This window comes from Hemibagrus wyckioides, linkage group LG11, assembly GCF_019097595.1.
Source record: "Hemibagrus wyckioides isolate EC202008001 linkage group LG11, SWU_Hwy_1.0, whole genome shotgun sequence".
Lineage (NCBI taxonomy): Eukaryota > Metazoa > Chordata > Actinopteri > Siluriformes > Bagridae > Hemibagrus > Hemibagrus wyckioides.
The window spans coordinates 3,115,605-3,143,591 of NC_080720.1; the positions used below are offsets into that span (position 1 = coordinate 3,115,605).

The 27,987-nt window shown below is 41.1% G+C and overlaps 1 protein-coding gene across 6 annotated transcripts; it reads right to left on the minus strand.

Annotated features, from left to right (window-relative positions):
• Window positions 1-1,127: 1,127 nt before the first annotated feature.
• traf3ip2l (TRAF3 interacting protein 2-like) lies at window positions 1,128-26,631 on the minus strand. Of its 6 annotated transcripts, none has more exons than XM_058403429.1 (10): window positions 26,457-26,631; window positions 20,399-20,500; window positions 10,351-11,009; window positions 6,398-6,440; window positions 6,224-6,288; window positions 5,711-5,808; window positions 5,361-5,429; window positions 4,276-4,389; window positions 4,108-4,182; window positions 1,128-1,591 (listed from the first exon to the last, which is right to left on the minus strand). In XM_058403429.1, exons 2-10 carry the CDS (start codon window positions 20,440-20,442, stop codon window positions 1,445-1,447), a joined length of 1,314 nt encoding a protein of 437 aa, XP_058259412.1. In that variant the 5' UTR covers window positions 20,443-20,500; window positions 26,457-26,631; the 3' UTR covers window positions 1,128-1,444. The 6 variants fall into 6 exon arrangements, with proteins under 6 accessions (XP_058259412.1, XP_058259410.1, XP_058259411.1 ...); XM_058403427.1 differs by having other exon boundaries at window positions 6,224-6,291; window positions 26,457-26,630; XM_058403428.1 differs by lacking the exon at window positions 26,457-26,631 and adding an exon at window positions 26,034-26,423 and having other exon boundaries at window positions 6,224-6,291.
• Between the last annotated feature and the right edge of the window lie 1,356 nt (window positions 26,632-27,987).

A 27,987-nucleotide genomic window follows, 5' to 3' on the forward strand; every position in this document is an offset into this window, starting at 1 on the left:
AGTTTCTCTACACACAAGAGCTGTTAGGACTCACATAATGACTAGCGCTGAATCATCGATACGCCGCTCAGGAGTGAATTATAACGCAGCCGCAAGCATAACTCACAGGTCTGATCGTGCGTTATTGCTCACTTTCCTCCGGTTTTGCTCCTAGCTGTTATTTTCAGTCTGAAACACTGTGAGCTTTTCCCTTACCTTTGTCCAAAATTGTGTTCAAATGATATCTTAGCGAGACCTAGCGTGATCCGAGACACAAATTAATGATGTTTTGCTGAAATCAAGCGGAATCCTGTAACATTACAGCTAACAGCTTTCTCACGACGTGATCACGTTTTAGTATAAACAGAAAACTACGAAGTAAATACAGTTATTTTTGAACTCTGGATTCTGATTGGTTGATCGATCAGCCCACGGGTTTATATTATCACGGTCTTTCCAATACGTGATCGTTTCCATAGCAACAGCTCGTCCACAAGGACTCATACAGTGGGCGCTCCTCCTGAATGGATTTGCGATGGTTGAATTTCTATAAGATGTTTATTCAACAGTAAGGGAAGGAGTCTCCAGCGTCTGTAGAGTTGAAGCTGAAGATTCTCAGACATCTTCAGAATATGGGTAACATGAGGGTTTTGTCTTCAAGAGAGAGAAAATAAATTGTGAATCAAGAACTTGTCTTGTAGATGTTGTAGATAATAATCCTCAAAATCAGGTCCTGGAGGTCTCAGCGTTTGTCACGTGAAGATGATATTGGATCTGATTCCATGATGCCGTGAGGATGTCTTATGTCACGCACTGAATCAACTCTGAAGCTAATAAACTCGCTACACAGCACAAAAACGAGGTACGAACCCAAACCGATTCATTCCACGATCCTTAGCATGATTCTGAGGAGCATCAATCTTCATCATGTGGCTGTATAGAGACTGTAACAGCACCCCCTGCAGCATAGGAGTATATATACAGTTGTGCTCAAAATTATTCATAACCCTTGGACAAATTGTATTCCATTGTATTCAATATATATTAGCTGCTACACACAACCCCACATCTGTGTTAGCCGTGTTAGCCAAAGGACAGAGCTGTAGCACTACAGCCGTGTGGAAGAAAAAAGAGAAAAACACAAAATGTGACAAACAAACACCTATTTTAATCGACTTCGTATCGGTGAATAATAATTAGCACCGCCTCTGTGATTTCTACACAAACAAGGTTAACAGTGAATGAAAATGGACGTCTTCAGCCCCAGGCACACATCACAGGTTATCTTAACGCTCTTATTCAGACTCAGGTGTGACACAAAGAATGACACAGAAACCCGATACAGGTATAAATAGTAGCTAAAAGGTTAAAATTCCTGGCCCAAAAGGGTCCAAAGTCCACTTCCTGGCTCAGCATGCAGGTGTAAAACTCCAGGATTGACGGCGTCCCACGCTTCCTTCGCTCGCTATATAGGGATGGAGACGATGGTGGGAAGCTCCCCGATGGGCGGAGGGTTGTACTTCTCCACGCGCATGAGCCGTCGCAGGATATCGTCTCTGTCTCGGGGCCAGCTGAAGATGTGCGTGTTCTGGAGCCAGGCAGGAACATGGCACTGAGGATGAGAAGGTCACGTCGGATTATGGTCAGTCAGCGACTAGGAACATCATGCTACTGTGGTCAGATTTCTTTTACGGATGTTTTAATCCTGCTTTTTTAAAGCGAGGAGTGAGTGATAAAGATAAAGGTTTCCAGGTTTCGCTCTGAGCAATGCCATAAAGAGCGACAGAAGAAGAAGAAGAAGAAGGAGAAGTGATAAAGATGGAGCCCTGAAGGAAGTAGAGATTTATTTTCGAGGATCTGAAGCCATGTGTGAAGTTTCTCACTCATATTTAAAGGCAACAGAAAAAATGGAACATTAAATTTAAGGCTATTGTTCTCCAGGAGCTCGATTTAATCTTCTATATTTTTCCCCATCGATTGACTTGCTTTTATTAATGTATACTCAGTGTCCAGTTTAATAGGAACACCTGACCATTCATGCAGTTATCTTATCAGCCAATCACCTGGCTGCAGCACACAGTGCATCAAACTATGCAGATCCACATCAAGAGCTTCAGGTACAGATCAGGTCAAACCTCAGAATGAAGTCAGTTTGTGGAGTGACTCTGTTCCCGTGACAACCCTTGCGTTCCTGTTCTTGGCTTTCAGGAGAGGAACCTGATGTGGTCTCCTCCTGCTGTGGTAGCTTCATCCACCTCCAGGTATTATGTGTGGGTTTTTTTTCTAAGATGCTTTTCTGGACATTACAACGCGACTCGGACTAACGCTTCTGACTCCCAACGCGACTCGGACTAACGCTTCTGACTCCCAACGCGACTCGGACTAACGCTTCTGACTCCCAACGCGACTCGGACTAACGCTTCTGACTCCCAACGCGACTCGGACTAACGCTTCTGACTCCCAACGCGACTCGGACTAACGCTTCTGACTCCCAACGCGACTCGGACTAACGCTTCTGACTCCCAACGCGACTCGGACTAACGCTTCTGACTCCCAACTCGACTCGGACTAACGCTTTTGACTCCCAACGCGACTCAGACTTCAATGCTTCTAACCCGCGACTCAGATTTCAATGCTTCTGACTCACAGTTTGACTCAGAATAATGCTTCTGATTCATAGTTAAATTTAAGACTTCATTGTTTCTGACTCACAACTTGATTCAGACTAAAGCTTATGACTCACAACTTGACTCATTTTTATGACTCAATTTGACTCCAATTATAAAGCTTATGACTCAGACTTCAATTTCTGACTCACAACTCGACCCATTTTTGTGACTTTGTATTTGATTCTGATTATACAGCTTATGACTCACAACTTAACTCAGACTTCAAAACTTCTGACTCACAACTCAACTCAGACTTTAAAGTTTTAGACTCACAACTTGAACCAGATTCATTGTTTCTGACTCACAACTCGACTCATTTTTGTGACTTTGAATTTGACTCCAATTATAAAGCTTATGACTCACAACCCGACTCACACTTCAATGCTTCTGACTCACAACCCGACTCACACTACAATGCTTCTGACTCACAACCCGACTCACACTTCAGTGCTTCTGACTCACAACCCGACTCACACTTCAGTGCTTCTGACTCACAACCCGACTCACACTTCAATGCTTCTGACTCACAACCCGACTCACACTTCAATGCTTCTGACTCACAACCCGACTCACACTTCAATGCTTCTGACTCACAACCCGACTCACACTTCAATGCTTCTGACTCACAACCCGACTCACACTTCAATGCTTCTGACTCACAACTCAACTCACACTTCAATGCTTCTGACTCACAACCCGACTCAGACTTCATTGTTTCTGACTCACAACTCGACTCATTTTTGTGACTTTGAATTTGACTCCAATTATAAAGCTTATGACTCACAACCCGACTCACACTTCAATGCTTCTGACTCACAACCCGACTCACACTTCAATGCTTCTGACTCACAACCCGACTCACACTTCAATGCTTCTGACTCACAACCCGACTCAGACTTCAACACTTCTGCTTAATGCTTTTCTGCTCAGCGCGGTTGTACAGAGTGATTATTTGAGTTAGTGTACACTTCCAGTCTGATCGTTCTCCTCTGATCTCTCTCTCTCATCAACACGGTGTTGCAGCCTCCAGATCCTCAGTCTCCAGATCCTCCACACCATTCTGTATAAACTCTAGAGACTGGTCTGTGTGAAAATCCCAGCAGTTTCTAAAATATTCAAATCTGACACCAACGCCAGCATCCACACCACGGGTAAAGTCACAGAGATCAGACTTTTTCCTTCATTCTGATGTCTGATGTGAATTTAACTGAAGCTCTTGACCTGGATCTGGATGATTTTATGAATCCTGCTGCTGCCACGTGATTGGCTGCTTAGAAAACAGCATGAGGGAGTATATCAATGCACTAGAACCTTGTACGTTCCTGTTGGTGTTTATCCGGGGATCTTTGGGTTCCCAAAACCAAAGGATTAGCACAAATTACTAGTTAAAGCCTCACCTGCATACAAATGAATAAAATAAATAAAAATAAATAGGAATAAAGAAATAAACAGCTCTTACTCTCTTGGCACCGGGAAACAACACGGGGATGAATCTGAAATTCCTGCAGCCGTTCTGAATGAATTCAATCTGTAACTGTAAGATATATAAAATAAGCAGCTCTGAGAGGAATACACATGGAGTGAAGTCTATATGAAGAGAAATTTATTTTAGAGAATAAAACCTCACCTGTTTGTGGATGTAGACGGTGTTGAGGGTTTCATCGTTCTCCACACATAACGACGCATTAGTCACAATCTCAAAGTACTTTGGGCTGATGATGATGATGATCAGATAATCCTTCTACACAGGAAATGATCAAATGTACAGCAAGACAACAGAAAAAAGAACAGGAGTTCAGGTGATTTCAGATCAGTGCAATGTAAAGAGCCAAGACTGAGATATGAGAGAAATGAGATACAACTGACTTCAAGGCAGGGAACTCGACTCAGACTTCAATGCTTCTGACTCACAACTCGACTCAGACTTCAATGCTTCTGACTCACAACTCGACTCAGACTTCAATGCTTCTGACTCACAACTCGACTCAGACTTCAATGCTTCTGACTCACAACTCGACTCAGACTTCAATGCTTCTGACTCACAACTCGACTCAGACTTCAATGCTTCTGACTCACAACTCGACTCAGACTTCAATGCTTCTGACTCACAACTCGACTCAGACTTCAATGCTTCTGACTCACAACTCGACTCAGACTTCAATGCTTCTGACTCACAACTCGACTCAGACTTCAATGCTTCTGACTCACAACTCGACTCAGACTTCAATGCTTCTGACTCACAACTCGACTCAGACTTCAATGCTTCTGACTCACAACTCGACTCAGACTTCAATGCTTCTGACTCACAACTCGACTCAGACTTCAATGCTTCTGACTCACAACTCTGATTCGACTGTGACTAACCACTTGGAATCGACTCTGACTCACAACCTTGAATCGACTCGGATTCTCAACATGGAATTGGCTCTGACTCACCACTTGGAATCGACTTGGACACACAACCATGAATTGACTCTGACTCACAACATGGATTCGACTCTGACTCAACATGGATTCGACTCTGACTCACAACATGGATTCGACTCTGACTCACAACATGGATTCGACTCTGACTCACAACATGGATTCGACTCTGACTCACAACATGGATTCGACTCTGACTCACAACATGGATTCGACTCTGACTCACAACATGGATTCGACTCTGACACGCCCACAGAGCATTTCACTGTGAAATGAAAGTAAGCTTACCTCAGTAATGTACCGCTCCATGAAGTCGATCTTACTGATGCTCCTGAACTGCTGCTCGAACATGTCGATCTGCAAATACAGAGTCAGCCATTCGGTTACTGCACTGACCTCCACTCTCTCTCTCCTTACATTTAATTAAATCAGGAACACTGATATCAATTCAGTCCAAGGTTAAAATCTCTTTGGGGTTTTTGGGGGTTTTTTTTTGGACCATCATTAACTTAAAGCTGATGCAATCTGCAGAATAAAAAGACCTCAAGTACAAAAAAGTGTCTTCTCTAATGAAAAAGATGAATTATTCCTTCTTTCCCCGGCTTCACACTCTGAAATCTGAAGCCCTTCTCTCTTACGTGGGTGTAGAAGCCGTTGTGCCGCAGCAGTGCCACGAAATTGATGACCTCTTTGACGTGTTTTTCGTTGTCGGCTTCGTAAGTCACGAAAACTTTCCCTGAAATGAGAAAGAAAGGAAGAAAGAAAAACAAAGGTTTACAAAAAGACAGAAGAGGACACTCCTCCTGAAATACACAGGAATACACGCATCTATCTATCTATCTATCTATCTATCTATCTATCTATCTATCTATGCATCTATCTGTCTATCTATCTATCATTAATATTCATTGAAAACTTCTGCCCTTTGATGTCTGTGATAAGGGAGTTCAGAATTTCTTTTTAATTTCTCAGTGCAGAGAAAATTTCTTATCTGAGAACTTCTCACATACACACACACACACACACGCACTCACACGAGCGCACACACGCGCGCACTCACACACACGCGTGTGCACACACACACTACAGAATAGCTTGACAAGTGTATGGTTGAGGCTTGCTTTTTGTTCATGTGTTGTAGAGAAACTCACTCTGCTCTAATGAGAGGGGTGCAGTGCTGGGAGCGCTCTTCGGCTGAGGGGGAAAAGATTCGTTCCTGCTTTTGGAGGGAAAAACAAAAATAGTCACAAACACACGAGAGTTTTCACTGCATGATGATGGAAGAAGATTTACTGAGGGACGAGTTACACACAAGAAAATAGTACCTAGGATGGAGCTCGGGGTCTGTTACTGGAGACTGGTGAGAGACTGGAGAGAGAGAGAGAGAGAGAGAGAGAGACAGACAGAGGGGGGTGAGGTTGAGAGAAGAGAGAGAGAGACAGAGAGAGAGAGACAGAGACGGACAGACAGAGAGAATAAGAGAGAGAGACAGACGGGGGGTGAGAGAAGAGAGAGAGAGAGAGAAAGAGAGAGAGAGACAGACAGAGGGGGGTGAGGGTGAGAGAAGAGAGAGAGAGACAGAGAGAGAGAGACAGAGACAGACAGACAGAGAGAATAAGAGAGAGAGACAGACGGGGGGTGAGAGAAGAGAGAGAGAGAGAGAGAGAGAGAGAGAGAGACAGACAGACAGAGGGGGGGTAAGAGAGGAGAGAGAGAGACCAAAAGAGAGAGAGAGAGACAGACAGAGGGGGGTAAGAGAAGAGAGAGAGAGAGAGAGAGAGACACAGACAGACAGAGGGGGGGTAAGAGAGGAGAGAGAGAGAGAGAGAGAGAGAGAGACCAAAAGAGAGAGAGAGAGACAGAGACAGACAGACAGAGAGAATAAGAGAGAGAGACAGACGGGGGGGTGAGAGAAGAGAGAGAGAGAGAGAGACAGACAGACGGGGGGGTGAGAGAAGAGAGAGAGAGAGAGAGACAGACAGACGGGGGGGTGAGAGAAGAGAGGAGAGAGGAGAGAGAGAGAGACCAAAAGAGAGAGAGAGAGACAGACAGAGGGGGGTAAGAGAAGAGAGAGAGAGAGAGACAGACAGACAGAGAGAATAAGAGAGAGAGACAGATGGGGGGGTGAGAGAAGAGAGAGAGAGAGAGAGAGAGACACACAGACAGACAGGAGATTAGACACTGATTAACACACACATCTCTCTATTAAAGAAAATCACATTACTTTTGTTTTTAAAACTAAATACAATATACACTCACTGTCCACTTTATTGGGAACACCTACACATTCATGCATCATCTAACCAGCCAATCACATGGCAGCATCACGATTCATAAAATCCTCCAGGTCCAGGTCAAGAGCTTCAGTTAAATTCACATCAGACATCAGAATGAAGAAAAAGTGGATTTACCGTGTGGGTATTAACCCCGTATTTTAGATTTCTAAACAAGTTAAAGTTCAGTGTTTGTGTGTTGCTATAGTAACACTCAACAACATTGTCCTTATTAAGATATACGATTGTGAAGCTGAGAAAAATTCTGATGGTTTAGTTTAATATTGAAGTTTCTCTGGAGTCTAATGAAAGCGCTGCAGCTTTGCCAAGCTTCACCAAAAATCTGCACTTTTTCTCCGCTGTTACACACGACCTCGATTTTATTTTTTCCTTTAGCGCAGATTGCTACGCTTCGATTTGATGCACAAAAGATCAAAAAGATGAAAACCGGCTCCCGTAAATACGTGCCTTCATCACAGACGTCATTAGTCTATTGAGACTTTCGCACCTTTTTCCTTTTACAGATAGAAACGACACAATATTGGATTTTCGCTAAAATACGTCACGTGTGCTGTGTGGTGCTTCAAACTGAATCAATTAAAAAATCAGTTTATTATTTTTAAAAACTCCATACATCATGTTTATACACTATATTGCCAAAAGTTTTGGGACACCTGCCTTTACATGCACATGAATGTAACATGGAGTTGTCCCACCCTTTGCAGCTAGAACAGCTTCAACTCTTCTGGAAAGACTTTCCACAAGGTTTATGGGAATTTTTGACCATTCCACTAGTCATCCCCAAACTGTTTCCACAAACCATGAAATTGTCCAAAATGTCTTGGTATGAAGCTGAAGCATCAAGAGTTCCTTTCACTGGAACTAAGGGGCCGAGCCCAACCCCTGAACTGAATGATTTGGAGGGGTGTCCCAATACTTTTGGCAACATAGTGTATGTGCAGAACTAGACTACTGTTTATAATAGTCTTTATAGTTTATCTTTGGAGAATTTTGCACAAACTTGTATTTGTTAGCCCCCACATCAAACATAAAAAAAGAAATAAATTAATTGATTTAAAAAAATAAAATAAAAATAAATAAATAAGTAACCATTCCTGTTTTTTTTTCCCTGCTCCTTTTTTTTTTAGGTATCAGCTCAATCATGAGATCAACACATTATCTATTTAATTTAGCTTTTTTTTTTTTTAATTATTATTATTATTATTATTATTATTTTTTAAATAAAAGTCACAAACCTCTTTTAAGGAGCCGGGTCACAAATTCAATTTAAAATGTTCTTCCTCCTGTTCAATTCATCAAACCCATATTTAAAAAAAAATAAAATAAAATAAATATATCCTCATCATCATTTTGCGAGGTTTAGGTTTATACGTAGCAAAAGTGTTAGCCCCCCATCAAACATAAATAAATAAATAAACCCCATAGACATCCTGTTTGTGTGTGTGTGTGTTTTTTTTTTTATATATATATATAAGATCTCTCATGAGTTCATCAGCACATTATCTCTTTAATTCATCTTTTTTCTTTTTTTTCTTTAACTAAAAGTCGCAAACCCTTTTTAAAGAGCCGAGTCACTGTTAAAGTCATCGATTTGTTAAAATTGCAAATAAAAATGCTGATTTTTCTGTCAACTGAAAATGTTCTTCCTCCTGTTCAGATGTCTGCAAAATATCTAGAAGTCATCAAACCCATATTCTAATACGAGCTCAGGATAAAGAGCATGTTTTGTAGGACAAAATATCCTCATCATTTTGCGAGGTTCAGGTTTAAAATCAGTGGCATCATAAGATCATCTCAACAAGATCTGAACATTGCTCCCTAAAAAAACTTTAAACAAGGCACGTAGCCTGATTGTGAATCCGAGGAACTCCTGTGTAAATATGGCACTTGTTTTCTATCTGAATAACGTCACTACATACGGATGTGTAAAAGTGGTTAAGGCTCTGGGTCATTGACCAAAACTCATGGTTCAAGCCAAGTTGCCACTGTTCGGCCCTTGAGCAAGGCCCCCAACCCACCCTGCTCCAAGGGGCGCTGCATCATGACTGACCCTACGCTCTGACCCCAACCTTCAAGAATGGGAAATGTGAAGAAAGAATTTTATTGTGCAGTAATGTATAAGTGACAAATAAAGACAACTTCACTTAGTACATCAAGTGATACAATGAGATGACGCTGTTGAATATGTGCCATGAGAATAAACATGACGGTGAGTTCAGTCTCTTAAAAACAGGAAGTGTTGGCACGGAAAAGAGTGTGAGTCAAAGCCGAAGTCTGCTTTAAAGGCCACGTTATATAAAACACTGCCTTCTGGGACGTACAGATGGAATAAATTTTTTTTAATGCAAGCAGTTACATGTCTAAAAGAAGGAAAATATGTTCAAGTGTGTTTCATTTTCACACTCTGACTTTCAGAATAATGGAGCGATTATCTGCTGGATTGCTAAAAAAATAAAATAAAATTAAATTAAATTAAAAATAATTTTTTTTTTAGATTTGTTGCATCTGCCACAGTTCATCTAATAGCTCTTTTATATTTTTATTACATATATAATAATGCAAGCTTTCCTCATATTAAAGGAAAACATAAAATAATTAATTAATTGTACTAATTAAAGGGCTAATACACCTAATAAAAAAGTTATAGCAGTAACATAACACAGGGTTCTGTCACCAAGAATTTTTTCTTTTTCTGAAAGCTCACAGCAAGAATTTTATCGGGACTAAATTTAATTTGTTCGACCTAATTTACACAGATTTTTATTTCATTTTATTTTTATTTGTAATGATTTGCTGTTATTTGTTTCTCTTCTCTTGTTTTCTCTCCCTCTCTTAGGCTCGTAGAAGTGGCTTTAATGTTCCACAAAATTCCATAGAACATCCTTGACATCTGCATGCATACTTGTGTACATACACACACACACACATAAATATATAAAAAATCTTCCTCGAAAGCTCAGAGCAAGACTTTTTGTCACACTTACAGGAAGATGAATAGGGCATGTGGTAGCGTATGTCAGGATGCGGTCTCGGATTCATCCAGAAGGCGTGTCCCGGGCCCGGCCCGCAGCACGGCGCCCCGTGTGAGGAGCAGGGGGGCAGGTAGTAGCTATGCTGCGCTAAATCCATGGGGATGGAGTGCAGCGAGCGAGGCTGCTCCAGACTAGCAGGGTCAGAGCTGTGGCCATCTGGCAGCGAGTGAGAGCAGCAGGACTTGCTCTGATAAGAACAGTAATCTCCGGACACCAGGCAGGACGGACGCCCGTTGCTGGAGAACCCGCCTGAGAAGGAGCTGGATGGGAGCCACTGGTCTTTATGAGGATGCAGGGTGCTGAAGGAGCTTTGAGCTTGGCTGGGGAAAGGTGTCTGGGCGCTGAAGCCTGCGGGCAGACCCAGCCGAGGTTGGTACGCTCCGTAGCTGGACTGCATGCTGCTGCTGCTGCTGCTGCTGTCGCTCACACTGTCGGAAAAATGAAGGAAAGCAGCCGAGCCGCTGGGAGGTGTCCGAGTCGGAGCGGGGAAAGGCTGCGACTCTACGCCGCTGACCTCTGACACGGAATCTGAACGGACCAGAGTGTCTGCGTCGCTTTTACTCATGGTTTCGTCGTTCTCCTCCGGGAAGTTGAGTGACTGGAAATGAGAGCTAAAGACAAAAAAAAAGGAAAATGAGGCGGAGCTTAAAAATGGCCTAAACCAGGCCTTTAACATTTTTTCATTTTATAATTAATGAAAGGATTAGTACACCTGATTAAAAATTACAGCAATAATATAACACAATCATGGGAATAAATCTGTCTAGACATTAGTTTGAGTGAATGACATTTAATAAAATAAATTTGTTTTCTTTGGCGTCACACGTAAAAAACACACGCCTTAGGCAAATTAATTAATTAAAGGATTAATAAACCTAACAGCTGTGTAAATATCCATGTACATTTTTTCCTTTAATGGGGGATGAAATCTTGAACACTATATTACCAAAGGTTTTGGGACGTCTGCCTTTACATGCACATGAATGTAATATGGAGTTGTCCCGCCCTTTACAGCTATGACAGCTTCAACTCTTCTGGGAAGGTTTTCCACAAGGTTTAGGAGTGTGTTTATGGGAATTTTTGACCATTCCTCTAGAAGTGCATTTGTGAGGTCAGGCCCTGATGTTGGACGAGAAGGTCTGGCTCACAGTCTCCACTCTAATTCATCCCAAAGGTGTTCTATGGGGTTGAGGTCAGGACTCTGTGCAGGACAGTCAGGTTCCTCCACACCAAACTCACTCATCCATGTCTTTATGGACCTTGCTTTGGTCACTGGTGTGCAGTCATGTTGGAACAGGAAGGGGTCATCCCCAAACTGTTCCCACAAAGCATGAAATTGTCCAAAATGTCTTGGTATGAAGCTGAAGCATTAAGAGTTCCTTTCACTGGAACTAAGGGGCCGAGTCCAACCCCTGAACTCAATGATATGGAGGGGTGTCCCAATACTTTTGGCAATATAAGCGCATCTTATATATAAATCTCATTTTCTGAAATCTCACATCTGCACTAAATTAGTTTTCTTTAACCAAACACACACACACACACACACATCTTTTTCAGTTTTTTACATTTAAATATAAATCTATAACATGCCATGACTCATTTTATTACTTTTCTTTACTTCGTTTCTTCTGTTACTTTGTTGATGAACATCTATGTTTCTCTCCTCTTTTCTCCTGCTTTTCTTTCTTTCTCTTCTCTCTCTCTCTCTCTCTCTCTCTCTCTCTCTCTCTCTCTCTCTCAGGCGTGGCTTTAATATAAAAATAAAAACTGTAGCAGGTCTACAAATGATAAATAAATAAATAAATTCTAAATAATAATAATGAAATAATAATAATAATAATAATAATAATTCTACAAATAAAATTACAATTAAAAAATAAAAATTTAAATAAATAAAAACAAAAAAATAAATAAAAACTTTTTTGATGGTGGCAAGTGACGTGAACAAATCAAAGATTACTAATAACTTTTAATCATCATAAATATATATATATTTTTTATTCTGGAATCTGAGGTGTGTGTCATCTCTCACAGCTCAGCTTGAACAGTAGCTCTGACTGTAACGTGAATGTCGACATGTTCATTCTAATATGCTCACGTTTCCATAGCAACGGCTCATTCCCAGTGACGTGCACTGTGCTCGGTGTGACCTACGCCTAATTACAATGGTTTTTTTTATTGTTTGTGGGATCTCGAGTGTCAGAGCCTTCATAAAGTTTCCTAATGTGGAAACATCTTCAGAACTGTCTGAGTGTGTCTCAGTCTGTATGTGTGTGTGTCTGTCTGTCTGTGTGTGTGTGTGTGTCTAAGTCTGTATGTGTGTGTGTGTCTGTCTATGTGTGTCTAAGTCTGTATGTGTGTGTGTCTAAGTCTGTATGTGTGTGTGTGTATGTCTGTCTGTCTGTCTGTGTGTATGTCTAAGTCTGTATGTGTGTGTCCAAGTCTGTATGTGTGTGTTTGTCTAAGTCTGTGTGTGTGTATGTCTATCTGTCTATGTGTGTGTGTGTGTGTGTATATGTGTGTCTAAGTCTGTATGTGTGTGTATGTGTGTCTGTCTATGTGTGTCCAAGTCTGTGTGTATGTCTAAGGCTGTGTGTGTGTATGTGTGTCTAAGTCTGTATGTGTGTGTGTCTATCTGTCTGTGTGTGTGTGTTTCTGTCTATGTGTGTGTGTCTGTGTGTGTGTATGTCCAAGTCTGTATGTGTGTGTGTTTGTCTAAGTCTGTGTGTGTGTGTGTATGTCTATCTGTCTGTGTGTGTGTGTGTGTGTGTGTGTGTGTGTCTGTCTATGTGTGTCCAAGTCTGTGTGTGTGTGTGTGTCTGTATGTGTGTGTGTTTGTCTAAGTCTGTGTGTGTGTGTTTGTGTGTATGTCTATCTGTCTATGTGTGTGTGTGTGTGTGTGTGTGTCTAAGGCTGTGTGTGTATGTGTGTCTAAGTCTGTATGTGTGTGTATGTGTGTCTAAGTCTGTATGTGTGTGTGTGTGTGTCTGTCTATGTGTGTCTAAGTCTGTGTGTGTGTATGTCTAAGTCTGTATGTGTGTGTGTCTGTCTATGTGTGTCCAAGTCTGTGTGTGTGTGTGTATGTGTGTCTAAGGCTGTGTGTGTATGTGTGTCTAAGTCTGTATGTGTGTGTATGTGTGTCTAAGGCTGTGTGTGTATGTGTGTCTAAGGCTGTGTGTGTGTGTGTGTGTGTGTGTGTCTAAGGCTGTGTGTGTGTGTCTGTCTATGTGTGTGTGTATGTCTAAGTCTGTATGTGTGTGTGTGTGTGTCTAAGTCTGTATGTGTGTGTGTGTCTGTCTATGTGTGTCCAAGTCTGTGTGTGTGTGTGTGTTTGTCTAAGTCTGTATGTGTGTGTATGTGTGTCTAAGTCTGTATGTGTGTGTGTCTGTCTATGTGTGTCCAAGTCTGTGTGTGTGTGTGTGTTTGTCTAAGTCTGTATGTGTGTGTGTATGTCTAAGTCTGTATGTGTGTGTGTGTGTGTCTAAGTCTGTATGTGTGTGTGTGTCTGTCTATGTGTGTCCAAGTCTGTGTGTGTGTGTGTGTTTGTCTAAGTCTGTATGTGTGTGTATGTGTGTCTAAGTCTGTATGTGTGTGTGTCTGTCTATGTGTGTCCAAGTCTGTGTGTGTGTGTGTGTTTGTCTAAGTCTGTATGTGTGTGTGTCTGTCTATGTGTGTCCAAGTCTGTGTGTGTGTATGTCTAAGGCTGTGTGTGTGTATGTGTGTCTAAGTCTGTATGTGCGTGTGTGTGTTTGTCTAAGTCTGTGTGTGTGTGTATGTCTATGTGTGTGTGTGTGTGTGTCTGTCTATGTGTGTCCAAGTCTGTGTGTGTGTCTGTCTATGTGTGTCCAAGTCTGTGTGTGTGTATGTCTAAGGCTGTGTGTGTGTATGTGTGTCTAAGTCTGTATGTGTGTGTGTGTGTCTGTCTGTGTGTGTCCAAGTCTGTGTGTGTGTGTATGTCTAAGGCTGTGTGTGTGTCTAAGGCTGTGTGTGTGTATGTGTGTCTAAGTCTGTATGTGCGTGTGTCTGTCTATGTGTGTCCAAGTCTGTGTCTGTGTGTGTGTGTGTGTTTGTCTAAGTCTGTGTGTGTGTATGTCTATCTGTCTATGTGTGTGTGTCTGTCTGTGTGTCCAAGTCTGTGTGTGTGTCTGTCTATGTGTGTCCAAGTCTGTGTGTATGTGTGTCTAAGTCTGTGTCTGTGTGTGTGTTTGTCTAAGTCTGTGTGTGTGTGTGTATGTCTATCTGTCTATGTGTGTGTGTGTGTGTCTGTCTATGTGTGTCCAAGTCTGTATGTGTGTGTATGTGTGTCTAAGTCTGTATGTGTGTGTGTCTGTCTATGTGTGTCCAAGTCTGTGTGTGTGTATGTCTAAGGCTGTGTGTGTGTATGTGTGTCTAAGTCTGTATGTGCGTGTGTGTGTGTCTGTCTATGTGTGTCCATGTCTGTGTCTGTGTGTGTGTTTGTCTAAGTCTGTGTGTGTGTATGTCTATCTGTCTATGTGTGTGTGTGTGTCTGTCTATGTGTGTCCAAGTCTGTGTGTGTGTCTGTCTATGTGTGTCCAAGTCTGTGTGTGTGTGTGTCTAAGGCTGTGTGTGTGTATGTGTGTCTAAGTCTGTATGTGTGTGTGTGTATGTCTAAGTCTGTATGTGTGTGTGTGTCTGTCTATGTGTGTCCAAGTCTGTGTGTGTGTCTAAGGCTGTATGTGTGTGTGTGTCTAAGGCTGTGTGTGTGTGTATGTGTGTCTAAGGCTGTGTGTGTATGTGTGTGTGTCTAAGGCTGTGTGTGTATGTGTGTCTAAGGCTGTGTGTGTGTGTGTGTGTGTGTGTATGTGTGTCTAAGGCTGTGTGTGTGTGTCTGTCTATGTGTGTGTGTATGTCTAAGTCTGTATGTGTGTGTGTGTGTGTCTAAGTCTGTATGTGTGTGTGTCTGTCTATGTGTGTCCAAGTCTGTGTGTGTGTGTGTGTGTTTGTCTAAGTCTGTATGTGTGTGTATGTGTGTCCAAGTCTGTGTGTGTGTATGTCTAAGGCTGTGTGTGTGTATGTGTGTCTAAGTCTGTATGTGCGTGTGTGTGTTTGTCTAAGTCTGTGTGTGTGTGTGTATGTCTATGTGTGTGTGTGTGTGTGTCTGTCTATGTGTGTCCAAGTCTGTGTGTGTGTCTGTCTATGTGTGTCCAAGTCTGTGTCTGTGTGTGTGTGTGTTTGTCTAAGTCTGTGTGTGTGTATGTCTATCTGTCTATGTGTGTGTGTGTGTGTGTCTGTCTATGTGTGTCCAAGTCTGTGTGTGTGTCTAAGGCTGTATGTGTGTGTGTGTCTAAGGCTGTGTGTGTGTGTATGTGTGTCTAAGGCTGTGTGTGTATGTGTGTGTGTCTAAGGCTGTGTGTGTATGTGTGTCTAAGGCTGTGTGTGTGTGTGTGTGTGTGTGTATGTGTGTCTAAGGCTGTGTGTGTGTGTCTGTCTATGTGTGTGTGTATGTCTAAGTCTGTATGTGTGTGTGTGTGTGTCTAAGTCTGTATGTGTGTGTGTCTGTCTATGTGTGTCCAAGTCTGTGTGTGTGTGTGTGTGTTTGTCTAAGTCTGTATGTGTGTGTATGTGTGTCCAAGTCTGTGTGTGTGTATGTCTAAGGCTGTGTGTGTGTATGTGTGTCTAAGTCTGTATGTGCGTGTGTGTGTTTGTCTAAGTCTGTGTGTGTGTGTGTATGTCTATGTGTGTGTGTGTGTGTGTCTGTCTATGTGTGTCCAAGTCTGTGTGTGTGTCTGTCTATGTGTGTCCAAGTCTGTGTGTGTGTGTGTCTAAGGCTGTGTGTGTGTATGTGTGTCTAAGTCTGTATGTGTGTGTGTGTATGTCTAAGTCTGTATGTGTGTGTGTGTCTGTCTATGTGTGTCCAAGTCTGTGTGTGTGTATGTCTAAGGCTGTGTGTGTGTATGTGTGTCTAAGTCTGTATGTGCGTGTGTGTGTGTCTGTCTATGTGTGTCCAAGTCTGTGTCTGTGTGTGTGTTTGTCTAAGTCTGTGTGTGTGTATGTCTATCTGTCTATGTGTGTGTGTGTCTGTCTGTGTGTCCAAGTCTGTGTGTGTGTCTGTCTATGTGTGTCCAAGTCTGTGTGTGTGTGTGTCTAAGGCTGTGTGTGTGTATGTGTGTCTAAGTCTGTATGTGTGTGTATGTGTGTCTAAGTCTGTGTCTGTGTGTGTGTTTGTCTAAGTCTGTGTCTGTGTGTGTGTTTGTCTAAGGCTGTGTGTGTGTATGTGTGTCTAAGTCTGTATGTGTGTGTATGTGTGTCCAAGTCTGTGTGTGTGTGTGTCTAAGGCTGTGTGTGTGTATGTGTGTCTAAGTCTGTATGTGTGTGTGTGTATGTCTAAGTCTGTATGTGTGTGTGTGTCTGTCTATGTGTGTCCAAGTCTGTGTGTGTGTCTAAGGCTGTATGTGTGTGTGTGTCTAAGGCTGTGTGTGTGTGTATGTGTGTCTAAGGCTGTGTGTGTATGTGTGTCTAAGTCTGTATGTGTGTGTATGTGTGTCTAAGGCTGTGTGTGTATGTATGTGTGTCTAAGGCTGTGTGTGTATGTGTGTCTAAGGCTGTGTGTGTGTGTGTGTGTGTGTATGTGTGTCTAAGGCTGTGTGTGTGTGTCTGTCTATGTGTGTGTGTATGTCTAAGTCTGTATGTGTGTGTCTGTCTATGTGTGTCCAAGTCTGTGTGTGTGTGTGTGTGTGTTTGTCTAAGTCTGTATGTGTGTGTATGTGTGTCTAAGTCTGTATGTGTGTGTGTCTGTCTATGTGTGTCCAAGTCTGTGTGTGTGTGTGTGTTTGTCTAAGTCTGTATGTGTATGTGTGTGTGTCTGTCTATGTGTGTCCAAGTCTGTGTGTGTGTATGTCTAAGGCTGTGTGTGTGTATGTGTGTCTAAGTCTGTATGTGCGTGTGTGTGTTTGTCTAAGTCTGTGTGTGTGTGTATGTATGTGTGTGTGTGTGTGTGTCTGTCTATGTGTGTCCAAGTCTGTGTGTGTGTCTGTCTATGTGTGTCCAAGTCTGTGTGTGTGTGTGTCTAAGGCTGTATGTGTGTATGTGTGTCTAAGTCTGTATGTGTGTGTGTGTATGTCTAAGTCTGTATGTGTGTGTGTGTCTGTCTATGTGTGTCCAAGTCTGTGTGTGTGTATGTCTAAGGCTGTGTGTGTGTATGTGTGTCTAAGTCTGTATGTGCGTGTGTGTGTGTCTGTCTATGCGTGTCCAAGTCTGTGTCTGTGTGTGTGTGTGTTTGTCTAAGTCTGTGTGTGTGTATGTCTATCTGTCTATGTGTGTGTGTGTCTGTCTGTGTGTCCAAGTCTGTGTGTGTGTCTGTCTATGTGTGTCCAAGTCTGTGTGTGTGTGTGTCTAAGGCTGTGTGTGTGTATGTGTGTCTAAGTCTGTATGTGTGTGTATGTGTGTCTAAGTCTGTGTCTGTGTGTGTGTTTGTCTAAGGCTGTGTGTGTGTATGTGTGTCTAAGTCTGTATGTGTGTGTATGTGTGTCTAAGTCTGTGTCTGTGTGTGTGTATGTCTATCTGTCTATGTGTGTGTGTGTGTCTGTCTATGTGTGTCCAAGTCTGTGTGTGTGTCTGTCTATGTGTGTCCAAGTCTGTGTGTGTGTGTGTCTAAGGCTGTGTGTGTGTATGTGTGTCTAAGTCTGTATGTGTGTGTGTGTCTGTCTGTGTGTGTGTATGTCTAAGTCTGTATGTGTGTGTGTGTGTCTGTCTATGTGTGTCCAAGTCTGTGTGTGTGTCTAAGGCTGTGTGTGTATGTGTGTCTAAGTCTGTATGTGTGTGTATGTGTGTCTAAGGCTGTGTGTGTATGTGTGTCTAAGGCTGTGTGTGTGTGTGTGTGTGTGTGTGTATGTGTGTCTAAGGCTGTGTGTGTGTGTCTGTCTATGTGTGTGTGTATGTCTAAGTCTGTATGTGTGTGTGTGTGTGTGTGTCTAAGTCTGTATGTGTGTGTGTGTCTGTCTATGTGTGTCCAAGTCTGTGTGTGTGTGTGTGTTTGTCTAAGTCTGTATGTGTGTGTATGTGTGTCTAAGTCTGTATGTGTGTGTGTCTGTCTATGTGTGTCCAAGTCTGTGTGTGTGTGTGTTTGTCTAAGTCTGTATGTGTGTGTGTCTGTCTATGTGTGTCCAAGTCTGTGTGTGTGTATGTCTAAGGCTGTGTGTGTGTATGTGTGTCTAAGTCTGTATGTGCGTGTGTGTGTTTGTCTAAGTCTGTGTGTGTGTGTATGTCTATGTGTGTGTGTGTGTGTGTGTCTGTCTATGTGTGTCCAAGTCTGTGTGTGTGTCTGTCTATGTGTGTCCAAGTCTGTGTGTGTGTATGTGTGTCTAAGTCTGTATGTGTGTGTGTGTGTGTCTGTCTGTGTGTGTCCAAGTCTGTGTGTGTGTATGTCTAAGGCTGTGTGTATGTCTAAGGCTGTGTGTGTGTATGTGTGTCTAAGTCTGTATGTGCGTGTGTCTATGTGTGTCCAAGTCTGTGTCTGTGTGTGTGTGTGTTTGTCTAAGTCTGTGTGTGTGTATGTCTATCTGTCTATGTGTGTGTGTGTGTGTGTCTGTCTATGTGTGTCCAAGTCTGTGTGTGTGTCTAAGTCTGTATGTGTGTGTGTGTGTGTGTCTAAGTCTGTATGTGTGTGTGTGTCTAAGTCTGTATGTGTGTGTGTTTGTGTGTCTGTCTATGTGTGTGTGTGTGTCTAAGTCTCTATGTGTGTGTGTGTGTGTCTGTCTAAGTCTGTATGTGCGTGTGTGTGCGTATCTGTCTGTGTGTGTGTGTCTGTCTAAGTCTGTGTGTGTGTGTGTGTCTGTCTAAGTCTGTATGTGCGTGTGTGTGTGTCTGTCTGTGTGTGTCTGTCTAAGTCTGTATGTGTGTGTCTGTCTAAGTCTGTATGTGCGTGTGTGTGCGTATCTGTCTGTGTGTGTGTGTGTCTAAGTCTGTATGTGTGTGTGTGTGTGTCTATGTGTGTCCAAGTCTGTGTGTGTGTGTGTTTGTCTAAGTCTGTGTGTGTGTGTATGTCTGTCTGTCTATGTGTGTGTGTGTGTGTTTGTCTAAGTCTGTGTGTGTGTGTATGTCTATCTGTCTATGTGTGTGTGTGTGTGTGTCTGTCTATGTGTGTCCAAGTCTGTGTGTGTGTCTAAGTCTGTATGTGTGTGTGTGTGTGTGTCTAAGTCTGTATGTGTGTGTGTGTGTGTGTGTGTGTGTGTGTCTAAGTCTGTATGTGTGTGTGTTTGTGTGTCTGTCTATGTGTGTGTGTATGTCTAAGTCTCTGTGTGTTTGTGTGTCTGTCTAAGTCTGTATGTGTGTGTGTGTGTCTGTCTAAGTCTGTATGTGCGTGTGTGTGCGTATCTGTCTGTGTGTGTGTGTCTGTCTAAGTCTGTGTGTGTGTGTGTGTCTGTCTAAGTCTGTATGTGCGTGTGTGTGTGTCTGTCTGTGTGTGTCTGTCTAAGTCTGTATGTGTGTGTCTGTCTAAGTCTGTATGTGCGTGTGTGTGCGTATCTGTCTGTGTGTGTGTGTCTGTCTAAGTCTGTGTGTGTGTGTGTGTCTGTCTAAGTCTGTATGTGCGTGTGTGTGTCTGTCTAAGTCTGTATGTGTGTGTGTGTGTGTCTGTCTGTGTGTGTATGTCTAAGTCTGTATGTGTGTGTGTGTGTGTCTGTCTAAGTCTGTATGTGTGTGTGTTTGTGTGTCTGTCTATGTGTGTGTGTATGTCTAAGTCTGTATGTGCGTGTGTGTCTAAGTCTGTATGTGTGTGTGTGTGTGTCTGTCTGTGTGTGTATGTCTAAGTCTGTATGTGTGTGTGTGTGTGTCTGTCTAAGTCTGTATGTGTGTGTGTGTGTGTCTGTCTAAGTCTGTATGTGCGTGTGTGTCTAAGTCTGTATGTGCGTGTGTGTCTAAGTCTGTATGTGCGTGTGTGTCTAAGTCTGTATGTGCGTGTGTGTCTAAGTCTGTATGTGTGTGTGCATAAAACCCTGATGAGATCATCAGTAAGGATGAGGAGAGGAACTGTCTCTACCTCTGAGTTATTGCCCTGGGAGAGGAGAGCAGATTGCGCAACATCTTTCTGCTGGAGACTAAAAGACTGACGCCATCTCAGGGCCTCAGGAGGTCCATGAACCTGCAAACACACCAGTACACTGTGAAACCACACAACTACACTATACACTCCTGCACACATCCACACAACTACACACACCTACACAATTATACACATCTACGCACATCCGCACAACTATACACATCCACACAACTATACACATATTTGGTAAAATGCAGAAAGCTGAAACAGGAAGTGGATGGGAAGGACAGGAAGTGGATTACACACACACATATAGATAGATCATCCTAAAGTGGCACAAAAACATTTCAGAAACAAAAACTGTCTCACTCGTTTGTGTGTGTGTGTGTGTGTAAGCACTTCCTGTTTCAGTTTTCTGCATTTCACCAAATATTGATAAAACATGATGGAATAAACTGTTAAAATTATGCTAGCTGTGGTTCAACGCTTTAGCCGAGTCTCAACGCAGCTTCACAGAAATCTAAAAAATTAGAATTAAAAAATGGCAAAAAATAAATTTTTGGTGTATCACAAACGTGAGAGTGTGAGGTAAGGGTGGCGAGGTAAAACTCCCTGAGACGACACGAGGAAGGAACCTTGAAAGGAAGAGTGCTAATAACAAGAAGAGGAGTGAAAAGGAGAGATTATTGTAATGAATTTTAATTTAAATAATTTGTGTTTTCTGTGCTTTTTTGCGTAAATCTATTCAAAATGTTCAAATCACAAGATTCTTCTTTTAGACTCGACTAAACTAATGGTTTAATAACTTTGTTTATATGATATAAACTTTGTGATTGGACATTTTTTAGGCACTCTTTCAGCTCTTTCTTTATTTGATCTGCGGCATTTTACACCCCACACAGTGGAAGATAAACACCAGTGATGTAAATAAATCAGAGCCATGACTTGATTTGAAAGTGAAATCGATTGAAGCAACAATCAACGATTAGCGATAATATCTGATGGTGCGTTCAAGTCATCTCACGAAGACCGTGTTTATAAGTTGAACGCAACCACAAAGTCGTATTTACGAGCGGGAAACTCTGGCTTTTCCCAGATGGAGTTGTGCCAGTAAAAAAAATGATGGAATGAACAGATGCTGAGTCTGTAGTTTAGGGTAAAATAGTTAAAGTGGAACGTTTTCTCGACTCAGAAGCTGATTTCTGTTTGATTTCCTGTGATTATGTGTTTGGTTTATGAGGGAAGTTACTGAGGTACAAGCTAACTGGTTAAGATTTAAGTTCCGATAGGAGAAAAACAGTTTCATTAGGATTAATTATATTTATCTGCTCCTAGCAACCAATCACTGATCACTTCTGCTCTAAGCAACCAATCACTGATCACTACACTCCTAGCAACCAATCACTACTGCTCCTGTCACTTCTGCTTTTAGCAACCAATTACTAATCACTACTGCTCTTATCAACTAATTACAGATAACTCCTGGTCCTAGCAACCAATCACTGACCACTCCTGCTCATAGCAATGAATCGATGATCACTACTGCTCCTAGCAACCAATCACTGATTTCCCCTACTCCTAGTGACCAATCACTGATCACTCCTGCTCGTAGCAACCAATCGATGATCACTCCTGCTCGTAGCAACCAATCACTTACCACTCCTGCTCCTAGTGACCAATGACTGATCACTCATGCTCTTAATAACCAATTATTGATCACTTCTGCACTTAGCAAACAAATACTAATCACTACTGCTCTTAGCAACTAATTACTGATCACACCTGTTCCTAGCAACCAATCACTGACCACTCCTGCTTGTAGCAACCGATCGATGATCACTACTGCTCCTAGCAACCAATCACTGATTTTCCCTACTCTTAGTGACCAATCACTGATCACTCATGCTCTTAATAACCAATGACTGAGCAGTCCTACTCCTAGTGACCAATCACTGATTCCTAGCATTGTTCAACGACCAGTCCTTAAACCCCGCTGTGTCCACCTGCACACTTCTATGTATTTTGTTTAAAAATCTCGTGATATTTACAGTAATAAGAGATTTACTTACTTTCTACACTGTAACTAACATGTATTTACTCTTTTAGACAAAAAAACCTCTCAGCATCCTGTGTTCACTAAAAGCAGATCTGAAATCGTGACATATGTAAATAATATTTAAAGAATATTTGCTGAAACTGTACCGTTCTGAGACAACCTCAGTACAATCCATTAAGTCTGGGGTTTGTTTGTTGATGTAAAGTGCAGACAGCAAATACGAATAAAGCTGACTAAAAGAAATGGAAGTCTATCTGATGGCAGAGAGTTACGAATCTGGCACAGAGCAAGCAGCTTCACTTGACCTTTTTCTTGCAGAAGGGGAAGCAGTGAAAGTCAGAGTGAGAAGTGATGAGTGAGCGATGCTGAGGGGATTTCTCTCCCTCTGCTGCTTTGTTTGCAGCATTTGATATCAGAGCCGCTCGCTGCCATGCTGGAAAGCACCTCAGTGGTGTGGAAACTCGAGGGTGACATTAAAGCTACATCGCTCAGTGTCTGTCAGGAACAGGAGCAGAACACAAACACCAGTAACAAGGTCACGAGAGCCCATGAACACTGAGGCCTACAGAATTCAGAGAAGCTCCACAGGTCTTCAGTAGGAGCTGCATTTCCCCTGAACATGTAAAAAACTAGCCAGAGGAATGTTTTCCAGATCCTGTCTGCTAGCTAGCTCCACCCCGCTGTGCTGCCAAACAAAGAAAATTTGTTTTGTAAAAATCCTCTTGGAACAAATGTTAGCAACTGTCCTGTACTCCATACGCTGCTCTAGCTCCGCTAATACAGGGGGTGGATACAATAATCAAACACAACTGATCCCCGTGACCAATAATTAATCACTAATCACTGCTGCTCCTAGCAACCTATCACTACTGTTCCTAGCAACCAATAACGAAATCACCAATCACTAGTCACTGCTGCTCCTAGCAACCAACAACTAATCACCAATCACTAATCACTGCTGCTCCTAGCAACCAACAACTAATCACCAATCACTAGTCACTGCTGCTCCTAGCAACCAATCACTAATCACTACTGTTCCTAGCAACCAATCACTAATCACTACTGTTCCTAGCAACCAATAACGAAATCACCAATCACTAGTCACTGCTGCTCCTAGCAACCAACAACTAATCACCAATCACTAATCACTGCTGCTCCTAGCAACCAATAACTAAATCACCAATCACTAGTCACTGCTGCTCCTAGCAACCAATAACTAAATCACCAATCACTAGTCACTGCTGCTCCTAGCAACCAATCACTAATCACTACTGTTCCTAGCAACCAATAACTAATCACCAATCACTAATTCTCCAACTTTGGGAAACACTTTCGGAGAACTTTTTACTTCCCGTGCCCGTGTTTGCCAGCTAAATGCTAATAATCTTAGCAGTATTTTGTCGACTGGAACTTTTGAACATTTAGTTATGTAAATAAGGCGTGGTCTAATTAAATATGCATACATTTGCAGACTTACTAAAATAACAAAATCTTTCTGCGGATGCTGCGTTTTTAAATTTAACATAAAAACCCTTTGAGTCTTTGAGTCCTTCTTTATAGGGAGAGGAATGAAAAATAATGAAACTATAAATACTAAATAAATAATTTAGGTCAAATAAAAAAAAAAAAATGAATAAATGAATAAATAAATCATGTAGGACAAATAAATACATTAGGTCAAACAAATAAATAAATAATTTAAGACAAATAAATAATTTAAGATAAATAAATATATAAATAAATTAGGTCAAATAAATAAATAAATAGATAAATAAATGAATAACGCTTTGAGGAGAATGGATTTAAAAATACAACATGGGTTCATTTATTTCCACTCTGGTGTAGGGCGTGACGTTTATAAAGTGTAAAAAATTTTCCTATCAGCATCATAATAACATCATAATTAATATTACAGGAAACAAGCATCTCAGTGAGATGTGGGCGGAGCTTAAATCCCTCAAGGCTAGTTTCATAAGAGTGCGATAAGGTCTGAGCGGTGAACAAAAACACAGATACGAAGAGATTTTGATTACTTCTGTTTTATCTCTGAAATGAAAAGATGATGAGATATATATATATATATTAGTCGCTTATTAACTTTTCTTATCATCGTCAGCATTTTGCTAACAATGTAGAAAGAGCTTAAATGCTTCATTTCTTGGATATCTTACTGATCTTCTGAACCAGTAGATCTCCACCACATCCTTCCAGCAAAAAACGGTTTATTCTTAATTCCTAAGATGAACGATGATCAGACGATAGAAGAGCTTAGTCTTACTTCACCTCCACACTCGGAAATCATCTCATAAAGGATGTTAAATTCCTAAAAGGGTTTTAAATCCAGATTAAAGACCTGGTTCAGTTAGATCCTTCATCAGTTCCAGTACTAAAACATGACATATAAGTCAATGTTTAGTGCAAACCTGTGGACCCTGTTGTTGTTAGGTTGTTGGGTGTTTTTCTTTAAAAGTTATTCTTAATAATCACGTATCTTCAGCTTGTCCTATTTTTTGTGTGAAGTTATTACTATGTTTATGAAAGCTTATTGACATTCTGGGCACGAAATAAAAATGCTAGAAAAATAAAATATATATATTATTTTATACTTTCAGAAAAAAAATCCAACAATATTACCTATTTGTTTATGTTTTTTTTATTACATGTCTTTCACTAGGAAACACTGATACTGTGCACCATTAAATCTGAATTTCTGAGGTTTCGTTTTTTGTTTTTTTTAGAAAAAAGCTATATAATTTTCTATGTAATAAAATGTATTAATGAAGAAAGGTGACGCTTAGAAGCAAAATAAAATAAAAAATTGAAAAATGCATTCAATTATTTTGCAAAAAAAATGTCTCTGAACCCTGTCTATGTACAAATGAATAAAAAATAAATCACAAAAAAATGTCCCTGAACCCTGTCTATGTACAAATGAATAAAAAATAAATCACAAAAAAATGTCCCTGAACCCTGTCTATGTACAAATGAATAAAAAATAAATCACAAAAAAATGTCCCTGATAAATAAGGCTTAATCGTGTATATATATATATATATATATATATATATATATATATAAATAATAAAAAACACATTTATTATTATAATTATTATATTATATGTTATTAAGATATCTAGATATTATATGATATTAAGTATCTAGATTTAAAAATATATCCACCACTGACGGAAAATTTCTTAAAAATATATTATTTTTTGAATCAGTCCAGTCATAAGAAAAAATATTTTTTACTCACCGATATGCAAATTTTTCAAGCACTTATCCACAAATAAAACACTAAACGGCCAAGAAAACACCTTTCTCTACACCTTTAATGTTATTTTTTCACCTGCAATTATCCAGGTAATGAACATAATGAAACATACTAAAGTGCACTTTTACTTCAACAGTACAACTTATTTGGCTTTAATAATAAACTCTGGTTAAGGCTATAATGGCTTCCTGGCTAAAAGATGGATAGAGGAGGTGTACTCCTGAGCTGAGCGCATCTTTAGAAGAAAACTTTTATTTATTTATTTTGTAATGTCGAAAAAGATAGGCTAATAAAGTGTATACCTGCTTGTGTAATAATCCAGTAAAGACGTGAGGAGGGTGTGTAGTGATCTGAAAGGTACAGCAGGATGAACTGGTGTTTCCACATGAGAACATTTCTCACACTTTACAGACATGAGAAAGCTACCGTTCCGCCCGCGCTTCTTTACTCTCTCTCTCTCTCTCTCTCTCTCTCTCTTCTTTACTTCCTTTCCTGTCTCACACATGGTCCCTTTTTATCATCAAACCTCTGCCTTTGTTTTTATTTATTTTAAACCCAGGAACGAATCGACGCGTCAACTCATTAATTAATCAATTACTTTTGTTTCGAATCCGACATTTTATTTAGTCAGTCGCGAGCGCTCGTGCGGGCGCGAGAGTGCGCGTGCACACAAACAAACAAACGCACACACCAGGATATAAAAAAAGAAATTGTACACGTCTTACCTCTGAGCTCGTCAACACACACACACACACACACACACACACACACACGGAGCTGAGAACGTTCGAGAAAGTCCGAAGGTATTTAAAATACAAATGAATCAAATAAATCCGAAGTGAAGTTTCAGGTCAGTCCACAAAACTTTCTCTCTGTCTCTCTCTCTCTCTCTCTCTATCTGCATTCTGATAAGTCCCGCCTTCTGAGCCATGATTGGCAAGTTCCCTGTCCAATCAGAGACTTGTTCATTACAACACGCGGCTTTAAAACAACAACTAATTGCAGCGTGTTCCTGACTATTATTATTATTAGTAGTAGTAACCGATTCATAATCATGACCATAGTAAAAAGTACCATTTATTACTACTTATTTAATATTTTATTACGTATTAATAATCCCATTACTATATAGATTTATTAGTATTATTGTTTATTGTTTATCTCTGTCTTTGGGAGGGACACGGTTGGACAGGATTAGGAACGACGGCTCATGTTGGACGATTGGGGGACAAAGTTAGGGAGGACAGATTAAGATGGTTTGGACATGTCCAGAGGAGGGAGAGTGAGTATATTGGTAGGAGAATGTTGGACATGGAGCTGCCAGGCAGGAGGAAAAGAGGAAGGCCAAAGAGGAGGTATATGGATGGAATAAATGAGGATATGAAGCTAGTGGGTGTAAGTGTTGAGGATGGAGAAGATAGGGATAGGTGGAGAGAGATGATTCACTGTGGAGACCCCTGAAGGGAAAAGCCCAAAGAAGAAGAAGAAGAAAGTATTATTGTTTATTGTACGTTCATGGGGGAAAAAATCAAACTAGACCCTTAATGGATACTATGCTTTCATTTATCAAGGCTTAAGTAATGATTACGTGGACGTCTATAACCAAACAAATAACCTCAGGTGAGCGTTTCTAATTATATCCAGGTTTTCACACTTAGTTGATGATGAACTGGTTACATAAGAGTATACATAAGAGTTAAGACTTTCAATAGATGATATATTTAATATATGAGTAATATATAAGAATGAGTGAATATCATTACATTTCGCCTTTGTGAAAAGTCATTAAAGTCTCAGAGCAGATCAGAGATCTTTAGGATCTGAAAAAAACGACGACAAAAATAAAAAAGTAGGACAAGGAAATGCAGAAGCAGCAGGTTTCACTGATAAAGAGAGACGGCGGTTTGATGATGCTGAGGTTGTAGCAGTCTGAGCAGGAAGGAAAAGAAGGTCAAAGAAAAGCAGCAGAAGAAACACAAGAACACCACCAGCTGAGATTATGACAGTTTATTACATGTGTAATCTCTCAACACAGTTCTCCATGCTCTTCATATATTTCTCTCCTGTGTGATTGCACACCAAGCTCTTTGAAGAACTTTTCACCCCCCCCCCCACCCACACACAACCCCCCTTGTGAAATGCAGTAGGTGTACAGTAAGGTTTCAGGTCTTGCCACAGATTCTCAAGCAGCTTCAAGTGCCAACTTTGGTGTTCTGCTCAGCATTGTTGTCGCGTTAGAAGACGTCTGGAAGTCCC